At 33.3% G+C, this 27,515-nt stretch overlaps 1 protein-coding gene across 1 annotated transcript in view; it reads right to left on the bottom strand.

Annotated features, from left to right (window-relative positions):
* The window catches only part of LOC127705774 (uncharacterized), a 158,686-nt gene that overhangs the window by 50,610 nt on the left and 80,561 nt on the right, over positions 1-27,515 (bottom strand). The window contains exon 12 of the mRNA XM_052210128.1: positions 6,272-6,579. Coding sequence (XP_052066088.1) covers positions 6,272-6,579 — 308 coding nt within the window. The remainder of the gene's footprint in view (positions 1-6,271; positions 6,580-27,515) is intronic.

Below are 27,515 nucleotides of genomic sequence, written 5' to 3'. Positions count from 1 at the left end.
TTATAAACATGTTTTTGTAGGTAGTTATGCTGCCTAATCAAAATGACCATGATATTCTGCAACTAAACTGAAAGTATTTCATTACGTAGTTTGTTGGGTTGATGTCTCATTGACTTGTGACACTTTAATATCAGCAACAAACTACTAAAAAAGTACCAGCTAATTAAGGTTATGACTTAAGAGAAAATTAAACCTGCACACTTTATTCACAATAATTTAATTCCAAGCAATATTTTTCAAATATGTGGATTTGAAGGCGATGGAAGGGGACTGTTGGTTGATGTCACGGCGAAGAATCAATGTACGAAGTCCTATAAATGCACTGTCAAATGGGTTTTTGTCTCTTTTTTTAGCTCCTTGCACTTAACTGTTATTATTCTTGAAGTTTTATATGTTACATGTAGTACATTTTCTTGTAGTAGGTCTTTTGCAATTTTCTGAACATCAGCTTGGTATGACCGTATATGGTGGAACCCCTTCTTTCCTGTTAAATTGGTAATGTTATCAAAATGGCTTGCAAAATTAACTAGGTGAGGATACTCTTTAGAGTGTTGAAGGATACTTTCCTTTGTCTGATGTCCTGAACATGTTACTTTTGTATCCTTGTTCAACATCTCTCGAGTATTCATCTAAGCTTATATTATTGTTTGTTCCACCTTGCAGATTAACAAATCTATTAGCAATTAATCTTTCTGATTGGTCAGGTGGTAAGACACCCGAAGTTAGTCACTTAGTTCTTCTTGAATTTTTAATGCATCTTTCTTTAATTTGATTGACTGTTAGACTTTTCTAAAACATTTAATACAGACGCCATTGTCATTGTCTACTTCGGCGTTTACTTCAAAACCAGTAACAACACTAGAAATTATTGCGATTCTCTCGGAGTTCTGCTGAAGTTTCAGTTTGAACAGTTTTTTTTCAACACGTTCTCCCGTTGAGGAGATTTCTTTCTGGATGAAAGAAAAACCGCATAAAACACAAATGTTTGTTCATACTGATATTTTCCTTGGGGTGCATACTTCACTTGATGCCATTTTAACCTCGGAAGGCAATAAAACAAACTATTATTACAGTTGTATGTTACGAAACGTTTTTCGCATGGGGGCTGCCATTTTTGTTTATATACATTCGGAAGACCTCTAGACGCTACTAAGACTCCTATGTCAGTCCAATACCCTAACACTTTGTAGCACCTTCGCTGATTGGCTACAGCAAATTTGACCCTAGACATGACCCTCAAGCGGCTGTTGTTAGATCTCCCACGCGCGACATATAAACAACGAGGAGCAAGTGCGGAGATTTAATTTTAATTAGATTGATCAAAATCAAACTTTATATATATAGTTGATAGTTCCCAATATGTTTTCTTTCATTTATAACATACTAATATAGATCTGCAACTTATCTTATCTTAATTTTAACTTTTTAACTTATAAATAATAGATTATTATCTAATGAGTTTTCAAATCTGGAACCCCAAACAGGATCAAGTAAAAATTAAAATTAACAAGACACAACAAAACAATTGTATACATATATCACTCAGAAAATTAGTTTTTACAGAATAACAAACACACCATAAAATTCTTCAAAAAATTTACCAAAGAAAAGAAAAATAATAATGAAAATCATGCTTGCAAATTGAAGGGTTATTTCCCCTTGAACAGAACTATGGTTTAACCTTTTAACAAAGTACTCTAACATTACGTATATAATTATTAGTAATGTAATTAACTTCAAAATGTCTATCTCTTTAAAACCTTTAAAACTTATCTGTAATTATCTTCAAAGTGTCTAATAATGAACAGTAAATTTCAACCTTTATTTATACAGTCCTACTAGTAAATGTTATATATACAGTCCTACAGATCTTATCAGGAAACAGAAAATTTTCAAATAAATCTGTCACTCCAATTATAATTGTGAGATAAGACTTTTACCATATGCTTTACTTTAGTCATAATATGATAACAAGAGAGAAAAATATTTAAAAATACCAATTTTGGATATTAAAAATGGCGATAACTCAAAATGGAGAAATACTAAAATCTTGAAAATTGAACTCAACCTTCATTAAGTCCCAGGAAACAACAATTAAATTTGAAAAAAAAAAATGTCAAAGCGTATTCATGTTATTGTGGAGACACTGTTTGGCAGCCGCCCGCCCGCCCGATATCCCCAAATTAATAACCGATATTTCCTTCGTAAATCCGGTTAAAAATGATTTTTCCTTAATAAAATAGCAGTTTTTTAAGTGCTTTATTATGGGCCGGCAATAAGCCGGTCCATCATATGATAAGGGTTTGAGATTGTTACATGATTATCTGCGGATCTATATAATTTTCTGCATATACAAAATTAAAGATTTTAAGTAATTTAAATTAAAAACATTTTTATTAATTTTTATAAAAGAAGAAGATGCCAAAAAAACACAAACTTAAATATATTTATAACAATGAATGTTCATTGTTTTCTCATGCACAGAATGCGTGACTCGTATTTGCGTAAATTACCAAACCGGGTAATTTTTAGAAATGTAAACAAGGTACCATAATCATACAACAACTCGTCGTCGGAACATGGGAAATGATTTATAATTTGCGTTTTTTTTTCTCAAAATAGTTATTTTATATTCTATTTTGATTATTATATATACAGTTTTCATCACTAAGAAAAATAATCATAACTAGATTTGCCATTGCTCGCAATAGCGGATGGCATCCCTTCCCATTGCCACGGTGACGGCAGCCATTTTGAAAATTCCAAAGAATTCCAATTCTACACATTGCGATCAACATCACTGTAAAGTTTCATCAAGTTTGGAGCATTTTGAAATTTTTGAAATTTTTGATGATTCCATGGTAACGGTGACCATTTCCAAAAATGCAAAGATAGATGCCATGTTACATATCCATAGAGTTTTTTTGGGTTTTATTTAATATTCTTTAAGAAAATGCAGCTTTAATGTGTTTTCCCATAGGGTCAATGTTAAACTTTCGCCCTGTTTCCATGACAATGGCGGCCATTTTGGAATTTCTAAATATTGTCTGCACATCTAGGCATACCAGGTAACATTACCATAAAGTTTCATCCAGTTAGGTCTTATAATGAAAGATTTAGAATTTCGATTTTTTTTTACATTCTTTTAGTTTCCATGGTAACCGTGACCATCTTGCACATTCCAAAGTCAGGTGCACAACTTCACATGGTGGTCAATATTATAGCATAGTTCCATCAAGATTGGTACATGCAATTCTGAGAAGAGCTTGGACAAAAAGTGTGGAAGAATAAAAATAAGAAAAAAAGAACGGAACAAAAACAATATGTCACTCCAACCCCGTTGAGGGTGCCATAATAAATATATCTTTACTTTCAACGTAAACGATCTCGGGAGTTTTTATAGTTAACATGTTTCCATGTTTCGCAGGTTTTTCACAAAGACACAGAAATGTCAAAGTTCAAGCCATTCGTTTTTCTCGGAGATTATCATCAGTCCAATCCAGAAGCATCGCACAGATACAAGTTGCTATCTTTCAACAAAAAAAAATAGAAGAAAAGCAACACGTGAACCCAAGATCCCTGACTGGTCACCAAAAATTGTTGCTGAAAATTGTTTGCTTTTGAATTGAAATAATTGACTGTGAATAGAATAAGATAATGATGATGTTAAAACACCTTTATTGAAAATATGTAATTGTGTGTAGATTTTTGCACAAGTCATTTGAAAGCAATGTTGGGTAGTTGTACAGCTACTATTTGAATATACATTTTAAGGCTCGACTATTTTATTTATTACTTGGGAGTGTACATCATTTTTTATAACCCTTTTGCAAATCCCAGTTTCTACAAACCAGATGTCTAATGCAAATTGCACAAACCAATCGCAATATAAATTTAAGCACTCATTTTGCTTTATAAACTAGATGCATTTATTTTATCTATCATATCTTCATATTTTTTCATTCACGACTGTTTAAAATTTAAATATTTAGCTACCTTTAGGCACGCATCCCTGCTCATTGGTGCTCATACGTTGCATATAATTTTCATAAATGTAATGACTGTTCAAATCTGTGAGACATAATGCATGTATATATGACTATTTTAATCATATTCTATTAAGAATAAATTCAGTCTCAGTTTAAACTTAATAAGAATATTCTCTTAGTCTGGTAGTATCTATTACAATGTATTAATAAAATATAGATAATTTAGCAGAAAAACCTTTTGTTTGATTATCTTTTTGCTTTCCGACCACTGTGTTTCCGACCTAAGATTAATATTTTTAACAGAAATATCGTTTTCTTAATTTTCATCATGCCTTCCGACATTCTCCCATGCAATGATTGAAATACAAAATATCAAATGACAAACGTTCAGAAATAATCAGTTTATTTTGGGACATTATACATCAATAAACTATTTCCAGGTTTATAGTCACAATGCACAACGTGACGCTATATTAAATACTTCACACACAACGCGTACAGGGACCGTCTCAAAGCATGAAGTATAAAATTGTATTTTCATTATACTTGATATTTGATAAACATTTACATTATTAAAACACATGTTTTGTCGAAAGGCAAATAGGTTCTAAACATATAAATGATCTTTTACTGCAACCTAGTCTTTATTGTTTTACTTTCCAGTCTACAAATGAACTTTGATTGTTGAAATATAAAATGTCACGTGGTAGCCTATCCACAGAGGGACCGTATCAAAGACATAGATAACTACCTGTATAAATGATCGAAAATTTTGGAGACGTATCGAGGATCTTGATTCTGAGGATATCGAATGACCCATAGACACTTCCAAACTCACCAATATATAAGCGTGAACCCCGCAGGGGGTTCACGCTAAAAGGATTTTTAATTTCAGTAACTGAAAGTGATTTTCAAGCCTCTCAAATATCCACTTGGTGTTTGTTAATACTTTGCAATTTTACTGCAACCCAACAGAAATGAAAACATTTTGTCAAGGATTTCTCAGCTGTTACGAAGAGAATAATTTGCTATACTGTCTGAAGCTTTCTGACTTTTAGTTGTAGTATGTAAGCAGATTTTTAGTCTGTCGTATACCCAATGAAAATATGAAGGGATATGGAGTAAATGTACATGAGACAATATTAATATCAATACATGGTAAAACCCAAAAATTGAACGTTTTTATTGTTGTCATTCATCTTCAAGTCACAATGAGGCATTCAACAATGAGCAATATTCCTCATAACTGGTAATAAGTTCCAGTTGTCCCTCGCATCGGTTTGAGCAGAATTCATTGTTAAATGTCATACAAGGCTACATCCATATTTTTATGTCTGTTTATTGATACTTTAAAATTTCACCAAAACCGAATAGAAATGACAACATTTTGTCGAGGATTTCTCAACCTTTACTGAGAGGAATAATTTGACATTTGTTTGGTTTAAGATTTTTATATCTTTTGTCAAACGAAGTTGGGGAAGGGATATAGTGTTTCAACTGTCCGTCACAAAGTTAAAGTCATGCATCTATCTGTGGAAGTATAAGTCATAGTTCATGAGATTTTGTTCATAGATGAGTCTTGAATAACCAAGGGGTCCTGATAAAAATAAGGTCATCTTGACCTACATTTCATATATAAATGACTGATTAAAGTTTGCGTTAGAGTCCATATTCGAGATACAACTCGTGGAGAAATAATATTTTGTCAACAGATGCATCTTTTATAGTCAGGAGGGTCCTATAAAATAAGTCATCTTGACATAAAATTCATTGATGAGAAAATGAGGTGAAAGGCTGCGTTAAAGTCCATATCTGAGATGAGGAATACAAATATTTTGTCAGTAGATGCAACTTTGATAGTCATGAGTTTCAAAATCAAGACTTGAAAATGAATTAAATGATATTCCATTTCATCAACTGCACTTAAATGATATTCGATTTCATCAACTGCACTTAAATGATATTCGATTTCATCAACTGCACAATTTAGTAATATTTTACAGCTTTATCATAACTAATTAGATTGGAACAGGTCTGGCAATTGAGGATTGATCGATCAAGTCAACTCAATATAAAGATTGTTTATATAAGCATTTTGCACTTTTTTACAACAAAAACCTCCTTACTTCCGGCCCAAACATTTGGTGCGTGCACCAATTTACTCTCTTGTGTTTCTGTGTATCAGGTTTGCTTCTTTTCATAATTGAGTCTGTTAATATGACCTGTCTTTTCTAACCTACATTTTTAGTACTTATCGACTGGTTATTAAGATATATACGTACCATGGCTTTTTTTACCCCAACATTTTTAATGATTCTTTCCAAACATTTAGCACCTCTTCCAACATTTACAAGAGCTTGGACCAGAACACCTATGCTTGGTCTGACTCGCTTATCTTCTCTCCATTGAAATAATATATCTTTACATTGTGCCACTAAATCCCGTCCATTGTTGTACTGTATATTATCCAATGATGAATTGGGTAATCCTAATTCTGTACCCAGTTGGAAGGATAAAACACCTATTACTTGTGCCAGTTTATCTAGTATTTCATCTGTTGGAATCAAATCCATGTATTCTTCACTTATATCTGCAAATAATAGTAATCAAAAGGTAAATATTATGTACAGCGCTTAACAAGATACAATTCTGAAAGTCAAGGATATCACCAGCCTAGTTGCACAAACTTCTGTACTGGAATGAAAATATGGATATTGCGTTATTTAAATTTGCTGTTTAAAAATTTTGGAAATTATTACAAACTGAGGAATATATATCCCTCATGCACAGGTCTGATTCCTTGCCTGGCTCTGGCTATACTTTTTGTCCTTTTTGGTTTTATCAGCTCTTCAATTTTTTTTTAATAAGTTTTAGATTTTCAAATTTTTTGGCCCCGAGCATCATTAAAGAGACATTGATTGTCGAAATGCACGTCTGGTGCAGTAAAATTGGTACCATCAATGTTATTACTACCACTTGGTTGATACCTCTATTAGTGGATTGTTAGTCCCCAAGGGTATCCCCAGCCCGGTTGCCAGTACTTTGGTACTGAAATAAAAATATGGCTATTGTGTAATTTGTTGCTGTAAATTTTTTTTTGAAATTTCTTTAAATTAAGGAATATATATCTCCCTCATACAAAGCTCTGATTCCTTGCCCGACTTAGGCTATTCTTTTGTCTTTTGAAGTTTTATCAGCTCTTCAATCTTTAACAAATTTCGGATTATTAAATATTTTGGCCTTGAGCATCACTGATATATTAGAGACATTTATTGTCGAAATGTGCATCTTGTGCAGTGAAATTGATACTGTTAATGTTAATTTGCTATAAAAATAATTAATATATTTGCCAGTCCTTGCACAAAGCTGCATGACGTTGGAATAAATGTCTTTTACCCTTAATTGTATTGCTATAGAAATAATTACTATTAAAGAACCTTAGTGAGCGCGCTCACATACCCCACGCCCCCACATTGCCACTGGACAAATAAAATAACTCTAAAAAAAAAAATTGAATCATAATTTCCTGTCGATATGCACATCTACATAGTATGTCCTTTTTATCTACAAAGTTTCATGAAATTCTGTTTTGTGGTTTCAGAGGAGTTGCGATGACAAACTGTTGCAGTAGTATATTGAGGCAAATAAGTTCAAAGTGGCATAACTCCTAGAAAAACAAATGGAAAATGTGTCCCCATGGACACAGATGATGCCCCCACTTACATACAACATTATAAAGGGACATAACTCAAAAACAACAAGAGGCTGTCGAGTGACAGCAAACCGGATTTTCCTGCAGAGGTCGAATCCTAAACAGTAGAGCAAGAATGGGCAAAACATTTAAGCTTGAAACAGCTCTGAATTTGTATTGTGATTGAATATCTTAAATAGATTTTTTTCTAATTAATAATGAAACTGATATTTGCAAATCTTAACCCCTAACAGGATCATGTAAAAATTAAACATTAACACACACAACAAAAGTAAAATACCACATAACATTGTCAACTGTGACATCTACCTTCATAACACACATGACTTAAAAAAAATAGTTATAAAGATATTTTGATTTTATCATTACTGGTTCATGGAGTAAGTTTGAGTTATTTCCCTTTGAACAGAAATATGGTTTAACATAGTACTCTAACATTAGATATGATTCATGATTAATAATTCTCTAAAATAAGGTATGATGTAACACAATGTATGTCTATTTTCAAATTATAATCAAATATAATTAATAGTTCAAAATATTTTTCTTTCATTTATCACAAACTAATACAGATCTGCAACTTATCAATGTCAACAACTTTAAATGTAATGAAATATATCCTATAATAAAAATAGATTATTATCTAATTAAAGTAGTTCACTTCATAAAAAAATAAATAAAGCATTCAGAAAATTAGTTTTTACAGAATAACAAACCAACCTACCACAAATTCTTCAAACAATTTACCGAAGAAAAGAAAAAATATATATAGCATTCAGAAAATTAGTTTTTACATAATAACAATTAAACCTACCACATAATTCTTCAAACAATTTACCAAAGAAAAGTAAAAAAATTCAAAATTGTATTTATCATTAATACAATGTCTTTTAAAAATCTATAAAACTTTATATCTGTAATTATCTTCAAAATGTCTAATAATGAACAGTAAATTTCTAACTTTATTTATACAGTCCTATAATAGCTTATAATCATCGACTTGACCTTCATTTAGTCACAGGTAACAACATATCTAAATTTGAAAAAAAATTGTCAAAAGCGTTTTCATGTCATTGAGGAGACACTGTTTGACAGCCGCCCGTCCGCCCACCCGCCGTACATCCCCAAATCAATAACCAATATTTCCTTCGAAAATCCGTTGATAAAAGTTATCCTAACCAAATTTGTACTAGATCTGCGTTTTGTGGTAATAAGTATTGTGTATAGGTTTCATAATGTTTGGTGGTGGCAAACTTAAGTTACAGAACGGAAACTAAAAATTTTGCATTTTTTTTCCATTTATAAAGGGGCATAACTCCAGAATGGTTAAAGTGACCCCACTAAAATCCAAAATTGATCTGTGTTTTGTCGTAATAAGCATTGTGTATAGGTTTCATAACATTTGGTAGAGGCAAACTTAAGTTAGAGAACGGAAACTAAAAATTTTGTTTTTTTTTCATTTATAAAGGGGCATAACTCTAGAAAGGTTGAAGTGACGCTACCAAAATTCAAACTTGATCTGTATTATGTGATAATAAGCATTGTGTATAAGTTTCATAACATTTGGTTAAGGCAAACTCAAGTTACAGAACAGAAACCAATTTTGGGACGTACGGATGTACGTACGTACAGACAGACAAGAGTAAAACTTAATGCCCCCTCCGCTACGGCGGGGGCATAAAAATTTAGTCGTCATTTCCCGTTGATATGCACATCTACATAGTATGTCCTTATTATCTACAAAGTTTCATGAAATTCTGTTGTGTGGTTTCAGAGGAGTTGCGATGACAAACTGTTGCAGTAGTAAATTGAGGCAAATAAGTTCAAAGGGGCGTAACTCCTAGAAAAAAAATTGAATCATAATTTCCTGTCGATATGCACATCTGCATAGTATGTCCTTATAATCTACAAAGTTTCATGAAATTCTGTTTTGTGGTTTCAGAGGAGTTGCGATGACAAGAACCTGACTGACGGACGGACGGATGGACAGACGGACAGACGGACGGGTCAAAAACATTATACTCTCCGCAACTTCGTTGCGTGGGGTATAAAGTTTCATGAAATTCTGTTGTGTGGTTTCAGAGGAGTTGCGATGACAAACTGTTGCAGTAGTAAATTGAGGCAAACAAGTTCAAAGGGGCATTACTCCTAGAAAAAAAATTGAATCATAATTTCCTGTCGATATGCACATCTACATAGTATGTCCTTATCATCTACAAACTTTCATGAAATTCTGTTGTGTGATTTCAGAGGAGTTGCGGTGAAAAACTGTTGCAGTAGTATATTGAGGAAAACAAGTTCAAAGGGGCGCAACTCCTAGAAAAATAAACAGCTGCGACATGAGCGCGTGATACGCACGTCGTCTTGTGTGTGAATTTTTATGCAATAATCATAAACAGTTTCTGACATACGGCCTGACATGCGAAAACCCCCTTTTTTACAAAAAACTCAATATCTCTAAAATGAAATTTTGAATCAAAACCAAAAAGTATACGTTTTTGAGATACGGCGCAACATGTGAAAAACCCCTCCCCCTTTTTTTTAACAAAATGCTCAATAACTCAAAAAGAAAATTTTGAATCATCACCAAAAAGTATACAGATCTTAAGATTAATATAACTAAGAAGTGTGTAAAGTTTTAAGCAATAATCATAAACTGTTTTTGAGATACGGCGCGACATGTGAAAAACCCCTCCCCCTTTTTTTTAACAAAATACTCAATAACTCTAAAATAAAATTTTTAATCATCACCAAAAAGTATACAGATCTTAAGATTAATATAACTAAGAAGTGTGTAAAGTTTTAAGCAATAATCATAAACTGTTTTTGAGATACGGCGCGACATGTGAAAAACCCCTCCCCCTTTTTTTTAACAAAATACTCAATAACTCTAAAATAAAATTTTTAATCATCACCAAAAAGTATACAGATCTTAAGATTAATATAACTAAGAAGTGTGTAACGTTTTAAGCAATTACCATAAATTGTTTTTAAGATACGGCGCGACATGTGAAAAAAAAACACACACCTGTTTTAGTTACTAAGTCCTGTAACTCAAAAAAGTTTAATCTTATTTTCACCAAAAAGATTACAGATCGTTTGACCATCATAAGAAAGAACTATGTTAAGTTTCAGGAAATTTGGATAAGTCGTTTTCAAGTTACGGTGCGACATGTTTACGCCGGACAGACAGACGGACAGATGGACAGACGGATAGACGGACAGACGGACAGACGGACAGACGATATTTGTATACCATAATACGTCCCGTCAAAATTTTGACTGGCGTATAAAAATTGAATCATAATTTCCTGTCGATATGCACATCTACATAGTATGTCCTTATTATCTAAAAAGTTTCATGAAATTGTGTTGTGTGGCTTCAGAGGAGTTGCGATGACAAGAACAGGACTGACGGACTGACTGACGGACGGACGGACAGACGGATGGGTCAAAAACATTATACCCTGCGCAACTTTGTTGCGTGGGGTATAATTATATATTTGCCAGTCCTTGCACAAATCTGCAAAAAAGTTGGAATAAATGTCCTAATAACATAAATTGTACCAATTTTTCAGCACCTGATGCGCATTTCGACAATCAATGTCTCTTCAGTGATGCTCGAGGCCAAAATATTTGAAATCAAAATCTTATTAAAAAGATGAAGAGCTATAAACCAAAAAGGACAAAAAAGTATAGCCAAAGCCGGGCAAGGAATCAGATTTTTGCATGAGGAAGTTACATTCCTTAATTTTAAATAATTTCCAACATTTTATAACAGCAAATTTTAATAACACAAAATCCGTATTTTCATGCCAGAACAGAAGTCTTAGCTACCGGGCTGGTGATTATAACCCTCGGGAGCAGGTCGAACAACGGATGTTCTTAAACACTGCTGACTGCCATGGCGATTACCAAATAAACGGATCACCAGATGTAATAAAATGGATCATAGTTATTAATTTAACACCAAACAGAAAACAATAAACTTGCAGAAAAGATGGTATACCGCAAACACGAGGTGCAAAAATTGGTACACCATATCCGGATTTCGACAATTAATGTCTCTTCAGTGATATTAAGAATCGAAACGGTATTTGGAATGCCATATAATTTACCTCAATTTAGGATAGACTCTTGAATTTTGAAGAGTCGAAATAGAATGAACGAATTATATAAACCCTTAGGCAAATATAATACAAGCCCAAACGAAAAAATATATATAAGTCAAAATTGAAAACAACGTTCAAACCCTTGATTGCAATGGATAAAAACTGCAATTTTGTTCTCGCCTTGACGAAGTCAAAAAGCGAGACATAGGTATGCTGTTTCCGGCGGCGGCGGCGTCAACAATTTATTAGTTTGTGATTAGTTCTAGTTTATGGTGAACCACTAGTGGTAGGTCAAGGATATTTGGTATGCAGTTGTATTAGCACTGGCACATCTCTTTACCATGAAAATTATTTGGCCCTGCCCCCTCAGTCATGGTCTCATGACTTTGAAACTATTGCTTAGTTTCATGTATTAGGCCAGTTTAAGATTAACCACTAATGTTATGTCATCGATATTTGGTATGCAAATGTATTTGCATTTGCAAGTTTCATTTCCATGAATATTATATAACCCCACCCCCTCATTATGGTTCACTGACCTTGAAACTTTACATATAGTTTACAAGTTAATGTTTGTGTTTAGTAGATATAAGAAGATGTGGTATGAGTGCCAATGAGACAACTCTCCATCCAAGTAGGTTTGTTTAAAGGGAACGACCTATGAAAAGTCAATGTGAATGGTATTTGGTATGCAGTTGTATTAGCATTAGCACATCTCATTTCCATGGAGATTATTTAGCCCTGTACCCTCAGTCATGGTTCATTGACTTTGAATATTTGCATAACTTACATGTTAAAGTATTGCTATTTTAATTTCAACAGTTGCATTCTCAAAATTAAAGAACCTTTGTGAGCACGCTCACATACCCCACGCCCCCACATTGTCACTGGACAAACAAAATCTCACCAGATTCCCAAGTTCAAAGACTCATAACTCTACAAAAGTCAACTGATAAAAATTTTCTTGTGTATATGCACATTAACATATTATGTCCTCATTAACTAAAAAAATTGAATCATAATTTCCTGTCGATATGCACATCTACATTGTATGTCCCTATTATCTATCATGAAATTCTGTAGTGTGTTTGAGAGGAATTGCAATGACAAGAACAGGACTGACGGACTGTAGTATATTGAGGCCAAAAAGTTCAAAGGGCATAACTCCTAGAAGAACAAGAGGCTATCGAGTGACAGCAAACCGGATTTTCTTGCAGAGGTCGAACCCAGAACAGTTGAGCAACTATGGACACAACTTTTAATTTAAACAGCTTGTATTTGGATTGTGATTGAATATTTGACACAGCATAGGTTTGTGACACAAAATGACTGTAGTCAAATAACTGAAAAATTTAAATTGGACATTTACCTATTACGGTAAGGGGCATAAATATAACAAAGAAAATAAGAAAAAAACTCTAAAATGTTATTTATCATTAATACAATATCTCTTAAAAATCTATAAAACTTATCTGTAATTATCTTCAAAATGTCAAATAATGAATAGTAAATATCAAACTTTATTTATACAGTCCTACAGATCTTATCAGGAAACAGAAAATTTTCAAATAAATCTGTCACTCCAATTATAATCATATGATAAGATATTTCCCAGATCTCAAATTAATAATGAAAATGATATTTGCAAATCTGAAGGGTTATTTCCCGATGAACAGAAATATGGTTTAACATAGTACTCTAACATTAGATATGATTAATAGTTTTCTAAAATTAGATATGATGTAACACAATGTATATCTATTTTCAAATTATAGTCAAATATAATTAATAGTTCCAAATATTTTTTCTTTCATTTGTCACAGACTAATACAGATCTGCAACTCATCTATCAATGTAACAACTTTAAATGTAATGAAATATATCCCATAACAAGAAATAATTGTAACAGGATGCTGTTACAAAGTCTCACAAACAAAGCTCCAATAATTCGTCATTCCCATGGTCGCCTGATTGGGTAAAGTCCAGTACAAATTGGTTTGGTCTAGTAAAGTGATTTGCATAAGTGACGCCTAGGGATTGACCCTGACCCTGTATGTCATTCAATTCTTCTTGAAATGACGAACAGGAATATATATGCTTTAGGGGTGGGAATCTTGACCATTTACAAGATATTAGAACATTGGAGGTGGGGGAACCCCTTGAGACTGACCCTATATATCATTCAAATCCTTTTGACATGTCATCAGGAATATGTATGGTTTAGTGCTGGGAATCTTGACCAGTTACAAGATATTAGAAAATTTGGGGTGGGAGGAACCCCTGGAGACTGACTCTATATATTATTAAAATCTTTGGAACATGACGAACAGGAATATTTCTGGTTTAGGGGTAGGGATCTCGACTATTTACAAGATATTATAACATTGGGGTGGGGGACCCCTTGGGACCTCTCCTATATATCATTCAAATCTTCATGACATGACAAAAAGGAATATAAATGGTTTAGGGGAGGGGATCTCGACCGTTTACAAGTTCTCAAAAGTGGGAGGGGTGGGGGTGATCCCCGTGGGACTCGCTTTTTATTTCATTTGATTTGTATTTTTTGTCCCATACAAGAATATATATGGTGTAGGGGTGGGGACCTCGACCGTTTACAAGTTCTCAAACAGGAGGGGGTTGGAGTGACCCCAAGGGACTCGCCTTTTATTTCATTTGATTTGTTTTATTGTCCCATACAAGAATATATATGGTTTAGAGGTGGGGATCTCGACCGTTTACAAGTTCTCAAAAAGAAGGAGGATGGGGGTGACCCCCATGGACTTCCCCTATATTTCATTTGATCTGTTTTATTGTCCCATACAAGAATATATATGGTTTAGGAGTGGGGATCTCGACCGTTTACAAGTTCTCAAACAGGAGGGGGTGGGGGTGACCCCAAGGGACTCCCCTATATTTCGTTTGATTTGTTTTATTGTCCCATACATGAATATATATGGTTTAGGGGTGGGGATCTCAACCGTTTACAAGTTCTCAAACAAAAGGGGGTGGGGGTGATCCCGGGGACTCCCCCAATATTTCATTTGATATGTTTTATTTGCCAATACAAGAATATATATGGTTTAGGGGTGGGGATCTCGACCGTTTACAAGTTCTCAAAAGGAGGGGTGGGGGTGACCCCCAGAGACTCCCCCTTTATTTCATTTGATTTGTTTTATTTGCCCATACAAGAAAATATATGGTTTAGGGGTGGGGATCTCGACCGTTTACAAGATGAAAGCACATTCTCAAATTGAAGGAGGGGTGACCCCCAGGGACTCACCCTATATTTTATTTGATTTGTTTTATTGTCCTGTGATCATTACTGAAGACCGCGTGTGTCTATCACTTACTGTTTTCAAGTTATGGTCATTTGAAAATTTTTAACAAATTGCTTAGCAGAGCGCAGCTGGATACGACCGCAGATGTCAAACCCTGAACAGTTGGGGCAAAAATGGACACAATATTCGCGCTTGATAAAGGTCTGAATTTGGATTGTAATTCAATATTTGACACATAATAGGTTTCTGACACAAAGAACTTAGAATTGGTTATATTATTTGAATTTTTGAATTTATATTCAATTTTTTGCTTTTGTGTAATATACTATGCTGTTGCGAATTGACACACCCCCTTTTTAAAAAAAAAATTCTTTCCCTAAAGATATGGTCATAATCTCAATTCAAATTTCCAATGGAGTTTGCAACCATAATTACCCATCTAAATACATCATAAAAGTCTTAAAATAGAAAATGACATACATAATCATGGCTAAAATTAATATTCCTTAATCAGCATTTTTAAATAGTAACTTCTAAAAATAAATTGACAGCTAATCACCTCAAGACAATACAACATTTTTTTATACATAATTTAAATCAGTGTAAGGGAGGTAATCCAAACATAACATTTTACCTTTTTTTAATTGTCCATTAACCAGGACACCCTTGTTTTTTCTCACTTTTTTGCCCCTAATTTCTAAACAGTTTGAGCCATAACCCCAAAAGCCAAACATAACCATCCCTTTGTGGTATGGAAACTTGTGGTATAATTTCAGAGAGATCCATAGAGCGTTCCACAAGTTATTGTCTGGAAACTAGAAAAATGCTCATTTTGGACCCTTTTTGGCCCCTAATTCCTTAACTGTTAAGACTATAACCCAACCAAAATCAATTCCAACCTTCCTTTTGTGGTTATAAACCTTGTATTTAAATTTCATAGATTTCTATTTACATTTACTAAAGTTACTGTCTGGAAACCAAATGTCTTCGGACGACGCTGACGACGACGACGTGATACCAATATACGACCGTATAAAAATAAAATCCCATAGAGTTCTATGGTAAACCCCTCCCTTTTTTAGGCCCCTCAAAATACCCCTAAATAGACCCCAATGCACATGAGAAAGATTGATGGCTCCCCTAGACATGTTAGTTTAACATTTTATGACCCTAAGTAAATCTGACATCTTTAAAGCGGCGGAAGAAAAAGAAGAAGAAATATAAATCTGTACACCTTACAATCATTCGATACACTAAATATAGTTGACCAATTGCTTATAGTTTCTAAGATACAGACTTAACCAAGAAAACTAAACATTGATCAATGAACCATGAAAATGAGGTCAAGGTCAGATGAACCATGCCAGGCAGACATGTACAGCTTGCAATCCTTCCATACAACAAATATAGTTGACGTTATTGCTTATAGTATTAGAAAAACAGATCAAAACACAAAACTTAACATTGAACAATGAACCGTGAAAATGAGGTCATGGTCAAATAAAACCTGCAAGACTGACATGTACATCATAAAATATTTCCATACACCAAATATAGTTGACCTATTGCATACAGTATAAGAAAAACAAACCAAAACACAAAAACTTAACTATAACCACTGAACCATGAAAATGATGTCAAGGTCAGACGACACCTACCAGTTTGACATGTACATCTTACAGTCCTTCCATACACCGAATATACTAGATTGATTGATTGATTGTTGGTGTTTTAACGCCACTTTTAATCGCCACATTTGGGCTATTTCGTGGCGGTCAGTTTTTGTAGGTGGAGGAAGCCGGAGTGCCCGGAGAAAACCATCGACCTTCGATAGGAAAACTGACAATCCTAGTCAATTAAGATTGGAGTCGAGTGCACCCGCACGAGCGGGGTTCGAACTTACAACCTCAGTATTGACTGGCTAGTGATTAAGTTGTAGAACTACCTAGACCACTTGGCCACCGAGGCCCCAGGAATATGCTAGACCTATTGCTTCTAGTATCTGAGATATGGACCTGACCACCAAAACTTAACCTTGTTCACTGATCCATGAAACAAAGTCGAGGTCCAGTGAAAACTGTCTGACGGGCATGAAGACCTTGCAAGGTACGCACATACCAAATATAGTTATCCTATTACTCATAATAAGAGAGAAATTAACATTACAAAAAATCTTAACTTTTTTTCAAGTAGTCACTGAACCATGAAAATGAGGTCAACGACAATGGACATGTAACAGATGGAAACTTCGTAATATAAGGCATCTTTATACAAAGCATGAAGCATCCAGGTCTTCCACCTTCTAAAATATAAAGCTTTTAAGAAGTTAGCTAACGCAGCTGCCGGATCACTATCCCTATGTCGAGCTTTCTGCGACAAAAGTCGCAGGCTCGACAAAAACAACTGTTAAACGATCTTTCCCCTCCGAAAAATGATTAATTGATTTTTTTATTGATTGATTGATTGATTGATTGATTGGTTCGTTGGTTGGTTGGTTGACTGATATACTAATTAAACACATGGGATAGGGTCTCTTGGAACAAGCGAGAAAGAAACAATTGCAATCTTGGACCCTGTATTAAACAGATTGATTGATTAGTTGGTTGGTTAGTTAGTTGTTTGATTGATTGATTGAAAGTTTGCATGGCACACTCTCTAATGAATAAAAATCCTTACATCTTCTTTGTTTCTTTTATGTGTTGTGTGTGCATTTTGTTTGAACTTGTAGGAAAAAACTGAGTAACATTTTGTCTTGAGAGTTTCACTTTCTATATTTGGATATGGAATGTTTTATTCTAATTTAAGGTCCGTGCGCGCGGTGGTGTTTGTGAAGTCACGTGACGCTCAAATATATATGTCTGGAGTCCGGGGGGACCGTTGAACAGAGCACATGTGTATTGATCGGACAAACACGATCACTATTGGTTTTATTATTTACAGGTCATTGATGTCGGATCATGCATGCATTTTACGTACACATGTTTATGGGAGCACAGATTTGTATTTTAATGCATGTTTAGAAATTTAATTGTAGGTTTTCAGTAATATTAATGAACTTGGGAGCCATTTCTACGTCATGGACTTTTATTTCTCAATCAAACAGACCGCACATGTCTAACGGAATATATTTTCTTCATTCATTTTACAGGTAAGCTATTGTCTAATAATGCTGTTGTTATAGTATTTTAACAAAACGTTTATTGATTATTTCTGAAAATTCATGAATTGGAGCAGATTTTTGCAGGGATGGATTTCTATTTCAGAAGTTTGTACAGAAGAGGGATTGCATTTGTACAGTAAAATGTACGGGACTGAACTTCAAGGCGAAATGGGATTCCTCAAAAAAAAAAATTCCAAAAAAGGAGGCGGGGGGGGGGGGGGGGGGGTGTCGAGGATGATGGACCTTGGTTGATAAATTAAGATAAGATGCATGTATATGTTGTGTACAAGTTATCATTTTGTACAAATTATAATTTGTACTAAAGAATTGTACAAATTATAATTTGTATTTTGAATTTCTACAAATTGTAATTTGTACAAAAAGTGCCTGTACAAATTACAATTTGTACAAAATTTGACGAAAATTCACTTATAACTTGTACAATAATTTATTATATGGAGTTCGATGAAAAAAGCATTGATACACACTATAGAACTGTTATTAAAGGACCACATACTACACCTTATTTACAAAATACAAAAAAAGTTCTTTATCATTCGTTTGAGTTGGTAAGTGAATTGGGAATTGCATCTTTTTATTTTCACATTTAACTCTTCTTGAACACTTTGCAACGGCTTATTAATTTGGGGTCAATTGTTTTAAAAAGTTGCCATAGCTATTTATCCCAGGTGTTTATGTACACTCTTTTAGTCTTTAACTCAGTTGATGTAATAGTGTAAACATGGCCGGCATTGTTGATTAGTAGATCAATTTTTCCAAAAAGTTCTGAACATAGCAGGGAATAATACATGAAAGAACAATCATGTGTACACCAAGGACGCGCAAAATGGGCTTATAGCTAAATTGAGTATGACACTGACATTGAAACACCAATCATTCCTGCCAGCAAGCGTGCGCTGTTTGCCCAATAGATCCAAGACGAATTTCTTACTTATTACGTCTGTTAGTTTTGTTCACAAATTGTTGTCAATATAATGGAATAGTATGCGACTGTCATACAAGTGAGAGATTTAGCTAGCTACAAACCAGGTTTAATCCACCATTTTCTACATAGGAAAATGCCTGTACGAAGTCAGCACTATGACAGTTGTTATCCATTCGTTTGATGTGTTTGAGCTTTTGATTTTGTCATTTGATTAGGGACTTTCCGTTTTGAGTTTTCCCGGGAGTTCGGTATTTTTGTTATTTTACTTTTTACCAAGAAAAGAGACAGCAATTATCAGAACTTGTTGGATGGGGTTAATGTCATTATACGTATTCCTCTGTATGATTGTGCCCAAAGTGATTCTCGAATTATCTGAAGCGTAATTGTTGAATCTGAAGATTTTGGGTACCAAATCGGAACAGCTGTATGAATTTTAACAAGATATTTATTTGCCTAAAAGTCAAATTGAAGCTGTGTTTATTTACAGCAACCGTTCCTGAGCTTCAACTTTCGCTACATGAAGCAGTTAAACAGCCTTTAAAACAGGTTTTCCGGGTTTCATTCATGTAAATACAAAGGAGGGCACTTGTGTAACACTTCTAAATGTAAATATGAAAGTCAAAAGATGTTGTGCAATTCCTGATGCCATAATTCATTCACCTGCTCAAACCAATGATAAATAACTATTTTTGTATTTTGTTAATAAGGTGTACTGTGTGGTCATTTAATAGCAATTCTATGGTGTGCATCAATGCCTTTTTTCACCAATATCCATATTTATAAATTATTGTACAAGTTATAAGTGAATTTTCGTCAAATTTTGTACAAATTGTAATTTGTACCTGTGTCAGGCACTTTTTGTACATATAACAATTTGTACAAAGTCAAAATACAAATTATAATTTGTACAACTCTTTTGTACAAATTATAATTTGTACAAAATGATATCTTGTACACAACATATACATCATGATAGCTGCAAAGTTTGAAGCTATAATTTGTTAATTTTGTTCATTTTACCGTTTCAGTGGCATGGAACCCCTAAAAAATGACGCGTACCATTTCGACAAAAACTTTCCAGTTATAACATGTCGCGACTAACATTTTGGTCAATTTCTTTTTATATGGCTTACAGTTTATGTGTTACAAAAACATAACGACAAATTTATTTGGTAAAGGTAGATAACTCCTATAAGATCTCACTGGATTGCTTCGATCCAAATTAGCCAAAAATTCCTGAGGATGTAACGAACAATTCAGAAAAAGAATTTTGACGTTATCTTTTTTGTTACGAAGGAGATGCACACACATAATAAACAGTGAATTGGGAGATAGCTCTTACAAAGAAAATTGTTTGGCTTAGCAGGGTAAACATTTAATAGCGCATAAACTGTATGATACTATATAAGAAATATCTTAGCGACATATTGCAAAACAAAAATTTAACGCGAGAACAAAATTTGGCGGATGAAAAAAAAAAAATAATAATTAAAAACAAATTGTTCAGAGAACAATTGAAGGTCTCTCCACATTACATTTCTAAACAGTTGATAAGAAGCTTCTTCCGGTTAATCCAAAGTTACTATTGGCATCCAATCATAGGTTTCTTCATACTGACTAAAAAAATATAGTTTCTATATACTTTTGACTAAAACTTGGGAGATAGGTTAGTGTATGTTGATTCTAAAAATATATAGTTTTAAAGTATTTTTCCATGAATTACTGCTTAAATAGCTACTTCCGGTTTGCAAAAGGTCATTTCTGGTTGATATTTTTCAAGTTCATATGTCACTCAACTCTTTGCAAAAGACCGGAAAATTTTCGCTTCGATCCAAATTAGCCAAAAATTCCTGAGAATGTAACGAACAATTCAGAAAAAGAATTTTGTAAGTATCTTTTTTTGTTACGAAGGAGATGCACACACATGATAAACAGTGAATGGGGAGATAACTCTTACATAGAAAATTGTTCGGCTTAGCAGGGTGAAATTTAAAAGTGCATACTCTGTACGGTACATTATAAGAAATATTTAAGCGACATATTGTGAAACAAATGTTTATCGCAAGAAAAAAGTTTGGCGACGAAAAAAAAAAAAAAAAAAGAAGGTCTTTCCACATCAATTTTCAAATTTATTGAAAAAAAACTAGTTCCTGTTTATTCAAAGTTGGTATTGGCATCTAATCATCAGTTTCTTCATACTGATGAAAACAAGTGGTTTCTATTTACTTTTGAGTGAAATAAGGGAGATAATGTGCTACTTCCGGTGAAGAAAATGTCACTTCCGGTCTCATATGATAGCTTCTTTCACACTGATTCCAAAAATATATAGTTTCTATATACTTTGTCTGTAAACCAGGAGATAATTGGTCACTTCCGGTTTATCGAAAGTCACTTCTAGTCTTTAGTGATAAGTTAATGTATTAAAATTACAAAATAGATGGACTCTGAGTACTTTTCCATGAAAAAAGGGTAAAAAATGGCTACTTCCGGTTTTCTTAAGGTCACTTCTTGTTGTCATTTTTCCAGGTCATATATTACTCAACCTTTTGTAAAAGGTCATATGGCTTTATAATGAACGAAGTTGAAGTAATAATCAATTAACCTTATAATTAGATATTTCAGGGGCAGTAACTCCTATAAGATGCCATTAGATTGTTTCAGACCTAATGTAACATATCTTCATTACAATAAAGCAAACATTTTGAAAATGTTCTTTTATATATATCTTTTAAAGTGTTGGAGAAAATGCAGAAACAAGGAAAAGTCAAAATTCAGAACTTGACCTTGAACTTTGACCTTGACCTCATTTTCTAAGTTAGGACCTAGGGACCTCAAATAATAAGATTCCAGGGTTATACGGTTATCGGTTTATGAGTTACACTGACAAACCGACAAATTTATTTGGTAAAGGTAGATAACTCCTATAAAATTTCATCGAATCGCTTCGATCCAAATTAGCTAAAAATTCCAAAGCATGTAACCCACAATTTAGAAAAGAATTTTGTCGTTATCTTTTTTTTGTTACAAAGGAGATGCACACACATAATAAACAGTGAATTGGGAGATAGCTCTTACAAAGAAAATTGTTTGGCTTAGCAGGGTAAACATTTAATAGCGCATAAACTGTATGATACTATATAAGAAATATCTTAGCGACATATTGCGAAACAAAAATTTTACGCGAGAACAAAATTTGGCGGAAGAAAAAAATAATAAAAATCAGAACAAATACAATAGGTCTTTCCATAGAAAAGTGGAAAGACCTAATATTCAGAACAAATACAATATAGGTCTTTCCACAGAAAAGTGGAAAGACCTAATAATAATCAGAACAAATACAATAGGTCTTTCCACAGAAAAGTGGAAAGACCTAATAAAAATAATAAGAACTGAGCAAAAACAATAAGTCTCCAAATTTTGTTTGGGAGACTTAATAAAAATAGATTATAACTTATTAAAGGAGTTCACTTCATAAAAAAAAATTATATATATAGCATTCAGAAAATTAGGTTATACAGAACAAAATTAGTTTATACAGAATAGCAAACAAATCTACCACAAAATTCTTCAAACAATTTACCAAAGAAAAGAAAAAAAAATCCCAAATATCATTTATCATCAATACAATGTCTTTTAAAAATCTTTTAAATAAAAAATGAGTTATTTCCCTTTGTACAAAAATGGATTAATTCATCAAAAATTGAATTCTTTGGAAAGGAATATAACTGAACAACGAAAAAAGGTAAAATCGTGAAAATTGAACTTGACCTTCATTTAGTCACAGGAAACAACATGTCTAAATTTGAAAAAATTTCTTCAAAGCATTTTCATGTAAATGAATGGACACTGTTTGTCAGCCGACCGCTGGAGCCGTACATCCCAAAATCAATAACCGATTTTTACTTCATAAATCCGGTTAAAAATTTGAATCATAATTTCCTGTCGATATGCATATCTACATAGTATGTCCTTACTATTTACAAAGTTCCATAAAATTATGTTGTGTGGTTTCAGAGGAGTTGCGAAGACAAACTGTTGCAGTAGTATATTGAGGCAAATAAGTTCAAAGGGGCGTAACTACTAGAAAAAAAAATGAATCATAATTTCCTGTCGATATGCACATCTACATAGTATGTCCTTACTATTTACAAAGTTTTATGAAATTCTGTTGTGTGGTTTCAGAGGAGTTGCGATGACAAACTGCGCAGTAGTATATTGAGGCCAATAAGTGCAATGGGGCATAACCCCTAGAAAAAAAATTGAATCATAATTTCCTGTCGATATGCACATCTACATAGTATGTCGTTATTATCTACAAAGTTTCATGAATCTCTGTTGTGTGGTTTCAGAGAAGTTGCGATGACAAGAACAGGACTGACTGACGGACGGACAGACTGACGAGTCAAAAACATTATACCCGACGCAATAAATTGCGTGTGGTATAATAACAAATAGGTTAGACATATCTGTGTTAACAGTTTATTATATGTGTGCATGAAAAACAAATTTCTTGGTAGAGATATATGCATTTCTATAATTCTATGGCTATTAAACCCTATCCCAACCCATTGTATAAAAAAGTTTAATCAACGTGTGGTTGGCAGTGATCTCACAAGATTATTGGATGAGTTTTAGGGTCATAACCTTTATCAGCTCACTAGATGAATCAATATATGCTAACAGGTGTTAATGAAAATGACAACTTTGTGGAATGTGGAAGGCACTCGAAGGGGATTTTCGTTAAACAAAAAGTGAAATTTCATTTTTTAATCATTAGAGAAACAGATTTTTACAAAGTTACTAGTGGATTATCGAATTTATCCAATCTCGATAGTTAAATTATAAATTTCCAAGTCCTCACAAAGGCTCGGACTTTAAAATTGATAATTTAACTATCTTGATTGAATAAATCCAATAATCCACTGGTATCAATGTTAGAATTTATATATATATAGATTATAGCATGGCATTTTTCATATCAGACCCCTTATCAGCCCTAGGTCATGATATCAGCCCGAGAGCCGATAGGCTCAAGGGATGATTTTGACCATGGGCTGATAAGGGTTCTGATATGAAAAATGACAATTTTTTGTTATGTTCTTTTTATCATATGCTTCAGCAGAAGACATACAGGTAAGAACTTTCTTGAAAACTTTGAAAAATGCATTTATAGTATTATTTTTTTGCTTTTTTTAATAATATTTTTTCCTGATTCCTAATATTTGATTTTTTTTTATCCTACTTAGTTATGTTTTTCACTAAAAATTGTACCATTGAGATGTATTTTCTGGAATTTGTAGAATGACATCGAAATGCCATGCGATAATAACCGGAAGCAGTTGATAACGAAAGTCATATCACACGGCTAAGACAATTCTTCAAATTTAATGAATAAATATATGAACAAATTAGTTTTATCAAGTGGTACAATAATACCATTATTTTCTAAAAGTAATACTTAGTAAAAAAATGGCATAATTGTACCCCTTGATAAAATGGTAATTTGTACATATATTTATTCATTAGTCTCAGCCATGTCACAGATATGACTTTCGTGATCAACTGCTTCTGGTTATTTTTGCTTGCCTTTCTGTAACGTTATTGCATGGCATTTCCGAGTCACTCAGCAAATTCAAAAATACACCTCAATAGTACATTTTTAGTGAAATAACTAACAAAGTAGTATAAAAAAAAACAAATTTAGGAAACAAGAAAATATATTATTTAAAAAAATGTAAAACAAATAATACAATAAATGCATTTTTCAAAGTTTTAAAAAATAGTTCTTGTCTGTATGTCCTCTGCTGAAGTATATGATAATAAGAACATAACATGTCATTTTTCATATCAGACCCCTTATCAGCCCATGGTCAAAATCATCCCTCGAGCCTGTCAGCTCTCGGGCTGATATCATGATCAAGGGCTGATAAGGGGTCTGATATGAAAAATTCCATGTTATTATCTATACATTTTGATAAAAACAGACAAATGTGACCACACATTCAATTGAAATAAGAGTCAACACGAGAAACTTGAGGCACATAGAACCTCTATTTCTTACCTAGCATTCTTGCATAAAATTGTAAAATGCAGCAACAACAATATTAAAACCAAAAAGGATCATAAACATTGGAAATCACATCCGATTATAGATTTGACTTTGTAATTTCAACCCTTCTTTTAACTTTTATAAATGTTAAGAAAATATCCAGTAGAATCAAGAATCTTCATGTCCATAGGACGCCATGTCACGCTCATTATATAACTATCACATTTCCATGTTCAGTGAGCAAAATTTGGCATAAAATTTTTAAAATTCATGTGAACTATTGCTTTCAAGTTGATGTGAAACTTTAACCCAAGAATGTACTGGATTCACAATATCACAATTTCATGTTCAGTGAACCATGAAGTCAGAGTGAAAACTGTATGGTAGTTTGGTATTAATCAATTAAAGAGCATGATCGCTCTGAGGGATATGATCGCCACTGTTTCCATTGATACTAGTATTCTCAAAAAATAATTCCACTGCACATGCATGTATTCCCTACTTGATTCAATCTGAAGATATTTTTCAACTTTAAAAAATAGCAAATCTCTGAAACAAGTGTATATTTATACCTGAACATTGAATTTTTTCTCTACATTTGCTTCATTCTTGGAAATTCAAACCCACTCATTTCAAAAATATTCCTTCTGTTATCAATCCCACATACTCATTGTCAAAAATATACATTTGTAAGAGCACAAAAAGGTCAATTTGTTCTTTTGTTGGCTTCTATTCAACAAAAAATCCCAAAGGGCTATACTAAACACTGTTTTTTATGTTCTTCAACTTCATATTTAATTTGGCTTTCTTACTGTTTTGATTCATGCGCAACTGATGAGTCTTTTGTAGCTAAAACTAATTTCAATCTAGCTTACCAAATTATCTACAAAGTATCGTAGATGAGTTTGTATTATCCTTGTGATTAATGCTGTCAGTATAAAACAATCAACCTTTTTCTTAAGATGCAATTCTTGATCATGTCCAATGTTCATTACAATTAATGAAAGTTTGATGAAGATATTAATACTGACAATTCATTGATGTCTAAAAAACTTTAACATTAAACAATCTAAATGTAAACGGCAAACTAACAACTGATATAAAAATAAGGAGATGTGGTATGATAGCCAATCACATAACTATCCACCAAAGTTCAAATAACGTGGATATAAGCAATTAGAGGGAACCGTACAGCCTTCCACAATGAGAAAAACCCATACTGTATATATAGTCAGCTATAAAAGGCCCTAACATGAAAAATATGAAACTATTCCATTGAGAAAACTAATGGCCTAATTTTTTAAAACAAATATGACAGTAATGAACCAATTACAACCACTGAACTACATACAGGCTCATTTACATTTATCAGTAAAATACTAAACTAGAGCCTCACAAGAGCCTGTGTCGCTCACCTGATTCTACTTTGGTTTTGGAAATCATGTTAAAATAGATTAAAATCACAACAGATAACCTATTAATGATTGAGGCAAAATTTGGTTTAATATTGGCCCGATAATTTAATCAAAAGCAAAAGACTTTTGTAAAGTTTACAGAAATTACCAATAAATTCATTAAAATTGTAGAAAATGACTTTATAAGGACAATGACAAATCAGCTTCAAAGTAACAACACTTGGTCAGCACCTCAAAAGAAACATTCATACCATGTTTGATTTCAATCCATTAGGCAGTTTTCTAGGAGACATTTGTATATATTTCCCATAGGGTCCTTTGTTAAACTAAGTCCTCCGTTGGCAGCCATCTTGGTTGATGGATTTGCTACAAAGTAACAACACTTAGTCAGCACCTCATAAGGAACATTCATGCCATGTTTTATTTCATTCCATTTAGTGGTTCTCTAAAAGAAGACATTTGTATGTATTTCCAATAGGGTCCTATGTTAAAAGAAGTCCCGTAACAACACTTGGTCAGCACCTCATAAGGAATATTCATGCAGTGTTTGGTTTCAATCCATTCAGTGGTTCTCTAGAAGAAAACATTTGTATGTGATGTCCATAGGGTCCTATGTTAAACGAAGTCCCCCGCTGGCGGCCATCTTGGATAATTGATCGCCTACAAAGTTACAACACTTGATCAGCACCTCATAAGGAACATTGATGCCATGTTTGATTTCATTCCATTCAGTGGTTCTCTAAAAGAAGCCATTTGTATGTATTGTCCATATGGTCCTATGTTAAACGAAGTCCCTCGCTGGCGGCCATCTTGGATGATGGATCAGCTACAAAGTAACAACACTTGGTCAGCAC

The sequence above is a fragment of the Mytilus californianus genome, unplaced genomic scaffold (genome assembly GCF_021869535.1).
Source record: "Mytilus californianus isolate M0D057914Y unplaced genomic scaffold, xbMytCali1.0.p SCAF_6, whole genome shotgun sequence".
Lineage (NCBI taxonomy): Eukaryota > Metazoa > Mollusca > Bivalvia > Mytilida > Mytilidae > Mytilus > Mytilus californianus.
The sequence above is the reverse complement of the archived record's forward strand: the minus strand, read 5'-3'. Positions and strand labels throughout refer to the sequence as shown.